The following is a 7,511-nucleotide window of genomic DNA, read 5'->3' as shown; positions in this document are numbered from 1 at the left end:
ACCCAGGTGCATAAAACAGAGGAGCAAAACAAGCATTAAGATAAAAAAAAATGTGTTGAAGAAACTCTTCTTAGCTTTATTCTGCTTTGAGTAGTACATTTTGCTTCCATGTCATTATGCTGTTAAATCACCTTTTTCCCCAGCTTTGCCATTCTCATCCTCAGAGCTGAAAAAAAGAAAATGAACAAAGCCATTGCACTTTAAGACCAGCTTGCTATTTCTGATGCTAAATCTACATATTTAGAAAAATTAAGTATACACGTACCTCCAGTAGTTAATCCAGGAGAATAAGCATTGTTTTAGTGTTATAGAAAGAAATCAGTAGAAGGCATTAGTTCTGATAATTTTGCAATGAAGCAAATATATTAAGAAATTATTCCATTATCACCATTTGAAAATTAGCACAACTCTTTTTGAACTGTTTTTTTCCTGTTACCTGCACTAACACATTGCAGACATGATATTTTTCTTGACTACATGCTGATAGATTAAAGGGATACATGAATAATTAAACAAATGCTTTGTTTAAACTAAACTCCTCAGTGGGAGCTGTAACTGTTGGGAAGCCTTTTTCTTTTGTGTTGATATTCACAGAAAACTCTCCTCTCTTCCTGGTGTAGTGAGTCAGAGTGGGAGTTAGTCATATTCCTGATTTAAGTCTGGTAGAATAACTTAGTATCTGTATAAACATCAGTATGGCTATTGTCTGTAACTGAGTATAATGTGGTTTATTTTGAAAGTGACAGTGCAGGGCAGATGATTAAATGTTAAGCTTATTTTTAGAACAGCAATATAATGCTGCTGTTTGATATGTAAGAGCCTCCCCCCTCACCACACAGTTGATCTGAGAATGCAGTGGGAATAATCTCCAGCCCTCTGACCTGTTAGTTTGAAGAGCCACCCAAAATAGCACGTCTCGTTCCTTCATCCTGCATATGTCTCTGTGCTGAGAGGGGTCAAAGCAGCTGTTTATTTGATTTATGTATGTCAGCAGATGTCTGACCTGAGTTATGTTTTGAATGCTAAAGTTGTGCAAATCGTAGAAGCATCTGAGTGTAACTTTATATCACGGGGCTACTGATGTTCAGCTTAGCTCTTACAAAGGCCCTGTGTACAGTTTGCAGATCAAGGAATTCTGAAGGAGTCAAGTCTCAGCTGTAGTTTGAGAGAACAATCAGTCTGATGCTTCACATATAGCCAGCAGTCCATTTCTGTCTTGCTCTGTGTGTTACAGAAACAGATGGCATGCATGAATCTTTCTCTATTAATTTTTTTTTACGTTACTTTCTTCATCACAATTGGAGTTGTCTCCAGTGTGGTTTTTTTGAAAGTTGAACAACTTCTAGTGGTACAGCCAAAAGCCTGTAACCTTCGTGTTCCGTGAGAGCCTGTTCCATGTTACCAGTGTGTTTTACTGCCTATCCAGCTTCATTTTTTCCTTTCCTTATTCACTCAATGTCTAGCCTTCATTCCCTCCAAAGACTTTTAATTTCTCTAATAAGTATTGAATCTTCAGAATACTTGCACACTATTTCACTTGACTGAAATTTAAAGAAGAAAATTAGCTCTGACATTGCAAAACACTAGTGTCCTAATTATGGCATTGTCATCTTTCTCTCTGTAGGATTTTTCTGAGGGCACATACTTTTGAGATATTTGTCCCTCACCAAGACCATGGGGAAAGGAAAATTGCTCTCATATGGAAAGTGGCATGTCCTACATTTAAATCAGGTTGCAGGCATGCTGAAAGCTCCTAATTTAATCTGATACTTCTTTATATAGGTTGGCACATGGAAAAATTCCTCTGCCTCCTAATTGTCTTGGTTATCACTAGCTTTTTCAATAACTTGCTCTGAAGCTCATTTCTTTCCCAAAGCAAGATTGTTACATAGGGGACCATCTCCCTGGACTGTCCTGTGCTTCCTTGCTTTTTGTTATCTTTGAGAGTCCTCAAATCCTGCAATTGCCTCCCAAAGCTTTAATTTCAGAAGGGATTATTTTTTCTGTTGTAGGGTTTGTTTTTTTAATGATGAATGATGTACCAAATATAATTTCAACTCCCCTGTTTTTACCAGTGGTGTTTTAAAGTGAACCTGCTAGGCTGGCCATCAGTGGCTGCTTTGGAAGCAATTTATTTCCCTAAGAAACAGCTCTGTGTAATGCATTGTTCTAGATTTAAGAGACTTTCCTGCTTTTGTTTCCTTTTTAGAAGTTGCAGTAGGATTGCAGGACTGCTTGGGGAAAAATTGAATCACTTCCTGGCTTTTTCCACTGACTAAAATGTCCCAGGGAGTGGCAATAAACAGGTGTAGGGGTAAGAGGAGTATGGCTTAGTTCCAGATTCTACTGGGCACTTAAGACACTCACTTGGAGACAGTGCTGAACGTTGGGGTGTATTTTTGGGGCAGTTGCCAAACTGCTTTTAATTTAACTTAGCCAATTAAGAAAAAACTGGTCCATTTTCTCCTTGGTAGAATACTTGTAAGAAAGCGAGTAGGACCAGGTGCATATGAGCAGAACGGATTCTCAAATGTCATTGTTAGATTTACGTTTAACCCCCTTCCCTGCAAGTCTGTGTTTGTTTTCCACTAACCTCAAAAGACTAAGAACCCAGATTATTCAAACAGTGTCTATGAGTAGCAGGGGAAAATGACAAAGTTCGAGATTCTTCTTTCAGGACACAAAGTATGCAAAGATTGTTACAGGTAGAGGTGCTCAGCTAACGCCTCATGGCCTATATATGGCCCACCCAAATGCAGTGCCAGCTCATAGTTCTGTCTTGGAAACCTTGTTCCCAGGATCTGTGCAGGAGTTACCCACCCAGTGGGCTGTGGGATGGGTTGTTTCAATAGTAACCAGCTGGTGAGTGAGTGAGTGAGTGAGTGTTGCTTCTCCATTATGTGCCTGTACATATGTGGTGGGGGAATTAAGGGGCTCTCTCCAAAATATAATGAGCTTGTACCAGCTATTTCTGCCTTCAGTTGCTGTCATAAGAGCTGCTGGCAGCAGCCTTTGGTCCTGGAGGACACAGGGAAGTACTCAGGTGCAGGATTGGTGTTTGAGAGAAGCAAAGGCCCTCTCAAGTGGTAGAAAAGTTCAGTGGTCTCATTGAAGAGAAAGGCTGGGCAGCACTACTGGAATATTGCAGGCTGTTGTGTACAGGATTGCATGAGGCTGACGCTCCTCTAAACTGAGACCATTGCTTACTGAACAGCTCTTCCCAATCAGCACATACTGATGCAGAAATACTCGAAACTCCTTGTGAGATCCCACGACCACCCTCTCTCTTGGATTTACCTGGATAGCAGAGAAGTGCTGGGCTGCCAATGCAAATTTAGGCAGGGCCCAAACTTTCCCTTTTTCTGCCAAATTGCAAAATTATTCAGAATAGAGTCTGGAAGAGTAGCAGAAAGAGAATGTTTGGATCAGGACTCCTGATCTGCCTATAATTCAGGCACAGTAATCTTTCCTTGAATTGTAATGTGACCACTGTCTGAAATCTGTTGCTCTGTAAATTTACAGAGTACAATGTAATCATAAAGATATTTCTGTGTTTCTGGAAAATCTTTTGATTCTTCTTTCAACCCTTTATTATAAAACTTTAGAAAGAAATAGACATCTTGAGTATTGATAGAATATAAAAAGTGTTAAAAAAATAACACTGTGGACTCTGTGGACACTAACCACATGTAGCAATAAAAACCGTTTCACTGTCTTTCATAGGCTATAAAAATTTCTAACTTTGCTTAACAAAAAAATGTAAAATCTTGCATAAGCATTGTCAAGGCAAGATTGAGAATGCTGATTCCAGAAAAATGCTAAGTAAAGCTGGCTATTTAATGGTCTTTCTGATTTAAGGAGCAGTTTGGATTATCTAGAAAGTAGCTAGAATGCAAATAGGCACAAAAACATTCCAGTGAGGAGACAGTGTAAAAAAGCAATGCTGTTAGTTACCTGGTAGAAATGAAAACTAATCCTGCTAACTGAGGTAACATTAATGAAATTTTTAATTGTCAATTGCAAGAGAACCACTTTTTTGAGGATTACAGAAGTGGTTGTTCTGAGATAGTTTGCTTTCCAAATTTTGATATGGTAACTAGTGCATTGCTAAAGATGAAATAATTCAACATCACCAAAATGCAGGTTGAAATTTGTTAACCAGCAAGAGCGAAGAAGTGATTAGTAGCATGTTAGTCCATGAAACAATCCAAATAGTAAAGTGAAAGAGTTGCTAGCAGATAAGAGTATTATCAGTTTGCTACATGAGCAAACAGCAGTGACACGATTTTCCTTTTCTGTTACCTGTGAGTGAGGGATCTTCGGTACCATCTCCAGATACCTGGCTGTGAAGATGAGCGTGGTGTGTTGGTGAGCTTAAGTGTTCCTCTTGTTCTTGCAGGGAGATGGAATTTTTGTGGGGTACCTTGTTCAGACTTGCACTCAGACTGCTCACAGGGTTTGTCTGTGGGACATCTGTCATTTTCCTGCTTGGTGGCTGATAAATCTGACTGTAGTGGCCTATGGGATGATATGCTGGTTTCTCAGATTTGCTGTCATCTTCATCATCGTCGTCAATGATAACTAATTCTGCATGGATAACCCCATCATATCGTGACAACTTTTGGTTTGCTTCTGCATCATCATCATCAATATGCTGATAACCCATGAAAACCATTGTTACTGGTTCAGAATCATCCACGTAACATGGTACAGCTTGGACAATGCTGTACTGAACATCTTCCTCATCTTGATGTGCAGGGGATGTTTCATTAAGATGGCATGGACTTAAAAACTGTGTCTCATTATGTCTTTCTCTTGTATCCTGATAAGGTTTTAATTCCTCATGTGCAGCTTTTCTTTCTTCATTGTGTACAATCCTGTTCTCAGGATTAGCATGCACTTTATTCTCTGAATGGGAAAGTACTGGAGAGGGAGACTTTGGCTGTATTACCTTTGGAATATCAAGACCATTCTCTTTATACTGCTGCATAAAGGGCTCTGTTTTGGAGAATTCTGTCTGATGATTGCTAAATCCATTCATCTCTCTTCTGTGAGTGTCTTCCACTTTTGGTCCAGTGGCTAATTTGTCTTTTTGAGGAGTAACTGGCCTGCAAAATTTGTTTGCAAACACAGGCTCATGATACTCTGTGGGAGACTGGGAATTTTTTTCAGTTGCCTGCCGTAGCAGATCCTCCACCTCAACAGGAGCGAGTTCATCCATCCCATTCTGTGTTGTGCTGCCATTTGAGGACACTGCATAGACTGATTTCCTGCCATCGTCGTAGACTTTAATTCCTGTCTCTTTAAATTCCTTTGAGGGAAGAGGTATTGTTGATAACACTGTGTTTTCTCCTGTCTTCAGGTCTTTTTCAACTTTAATTTCCATGGCAAACAATGCTGTTGAAAGAAATGAGTGTTTAAAGTGATAATGCAGCAGCTGTGAAAAATATTACAGAAGAGTTCTGATGATGATAAAGAATGACTGTCAGGATAAATTGTTAGATATGTGTGATTATCACATACATAACTGATATACTTTATTCTTATCATGAATGCCCCTTTCCATCCTGTCAAAACTTCTTCCACTTCAAGTTATTTTAATTCGGATTTAATTTTGTGAGGAGAAGCTGTAGAGGAGCCACGACTGACTGAGAAAGCCAGATTTGACCTTGATCTCTGCTGTTGTGCTGGGCAGTAGCAACTAGAAGAGCTCAATGTGTTCCAAGACTGAAGAGCCTTGGGCACTCAGAAGGCTGAGGAGGCTTTGTAGCAGTTGGGAAATGACCAGACTACTGCTGGCTGCCCTGTATGTGTAAGGACAGATAGAAAATGTGAAGTGTATAATATTATGAGAGGAACTACTTAAAGTTGTGCCAGATAGAGGAACTAAGCACTGGAAAGAAGCGTCAGTGTTGAAAAAAATTGATCATTTTTCTCAATGGCACATACCTTAGACCTACTTCTCAGTTTTGATGACCTCGTGATAAAAGAACTCACCTTAAACGAGAACAACATTGTCCCATGTCTGTAATGTTTATCCTTCCCTTAAGATACATTAGATTTATTTTAGAGGAAGTCTTTGCATGTACTGACACCCTTTGGAGCTACTAATAAGCAGTACCTTTTCTCTTTTCTTCATCATCAGTGGCAGTGGGTGTTGTACTTCTCAGTGCAGAAGGCCTGAAATACTTGGGAAGGTCAGGTATGCTGGCGTATATGTAGTCTGCTCCTTCTGAACAAAGAAGATCCACAAAGTGTTTAGCATGTTTTCGCTGACTTCTACAAAACCATTTCATAAAATATTTTTTTTTACTGCACGTACCTTTTTCTACTCCCGCGTTCTCAGTCTTCACAGACTAGGAAAGAGAACCATTAACAATAAATATGATTAGTCAGTTTTAAGACTGCACTAAGCAGTGCTTTGCTTTACCTGATAGTTTTAACGTTTTGTGTGAACAGCTTCATAATGAGAACAGGCTAAATGTGGCACCTGCTCAGCTGGAGAATGGTGAGATAAAAAGTGAAGTTTTTCTGGTCTTTTCTGCCAATATAATTCCAAGTCAGGGGGAAGGACAGAACATTACAAAGTGTTGATCAGTGACACAGCCTGGCCCAGGCTGGTTGGCTTCAGAGATTTTTCAAGTGCTTTACTTTGGCTTTCCAGTTGTGCTTATCACCCCGTGTACCTTGAGAGAGAATGTGTGTGTAACAACTAGAGAATTAAAGTTTAATTTCATCAATAATTTTTTTTAGATGGTTTAAGATGATTTTCAAATATCAAAATGGCCTTTTGACACAGACTAAGGACATATGTTAAGTCATGTTTCACTATAACCTCTCTCAGGGACTTCGGGAAAAGTGTGGTGCAGTTTAGCTGGGCACATCACCTCAAGGAGTATGAATGCATCAGCCTCTGCGTCAGTTCTGTACCTGTTATGTCTGTCTCTGGCTGACATGCAAAGTTGCTGACTGGTGTCCGTGGCAGTGCTACTTTTTTGATATGTACTATACGTAAGTGATTATAGGAATCACTCCCCCACCCCCATAAACAAGTAAATGGAGGCATTTGGGCAACTGAACTGTGCAGTATCATGACCTCCCTTGTATTTGAACTACTGATCCCTTAGATGAAAACTCATGACTACTGACAGGATCCAGCTAGTTCCACTTTCCCTGATAATTATGGTGAGTGATGAATTTTACCAAAATGATTTGCCACTAACCTTGATAATGTCTTCTGTTGTCTTCTCAACAGATTTAAGTTTCTTTAAAATTGCTTCTTCCTTAGCTGAGACTTCCATTTCCTCTCTTTCCAGAGCCTCAATTTCCTTCTCCAATCTGCAATCACAATTCCCTTTGACTTAATACCAGGCAAAGAACAACATTGTAGATTAAATACATTGTGAATATGGACGTTAGTGGGGCTGGTTCTTCTTGTCCTGGCAAATTTTGCTGTAATACAAGATTGTCTTATAATTATACATGCATCAGAAAGTACCGTGAAATAGTAT

General features: G+C 39.4%; 1 protein-coding gene across 1 annotated transcript in view; it reads right to left on the bottom strand.

Moving 5' to 3' along the window:
• Positions 1-30: 30 nt before the first annotated feature.
• PALMD (palmdelphin) overlaps positions 31-7,511 on the bottom strand; it is a 27,931-nt gene continuing 20,450 nt past the window's right edge. Inside the window, exons 4-8 of the mRNA XM_009878514.1 lie at positions 7,224-7,338; positions 6,323-6,356; positions 6,122-6,232; positions 4,303-5,397; positions 31-166 (exon numbers count right to left, since the gene is read on the bottom strand). Of these exons, the coding sequence (XP_009876816.1) occupies positions 123-166; positions 4,303-5,397; positions 6,122-6,232; positions 6,323-6,356; positions 7,224-7,338 (1,399 nt within the window). The 3' untranslated portion in view covers positions 31-122. The remainder of the gene's footprint in view (positions 167-4,302; positions 5,398-6,121; positions 6,233-6,322; positions 6,357-7,223; positions 7,339-7,511) is intronic.

This window comes from Apaloderma vittatum, unplaced genomic scaffold (genome assembly GCF_000703405.1).
Source record: "Apaloderma vittatum isolate BGI_N311 unplaced genomic scaffold, ASM70340v1 scaffold13091, whole genome shotgun sequence".
In the NCBI taxonomy this organism is placed as follows: domain Eukaryota; kingdom Metazoa; phylum Chordata; class Aves; order Trogoniformes; family Trogonidae; genus Apaloderma; species Apaloderma vittatum.
This window is presented reverse-complemented; position numbering and strand designations above follow the sequence as displayed.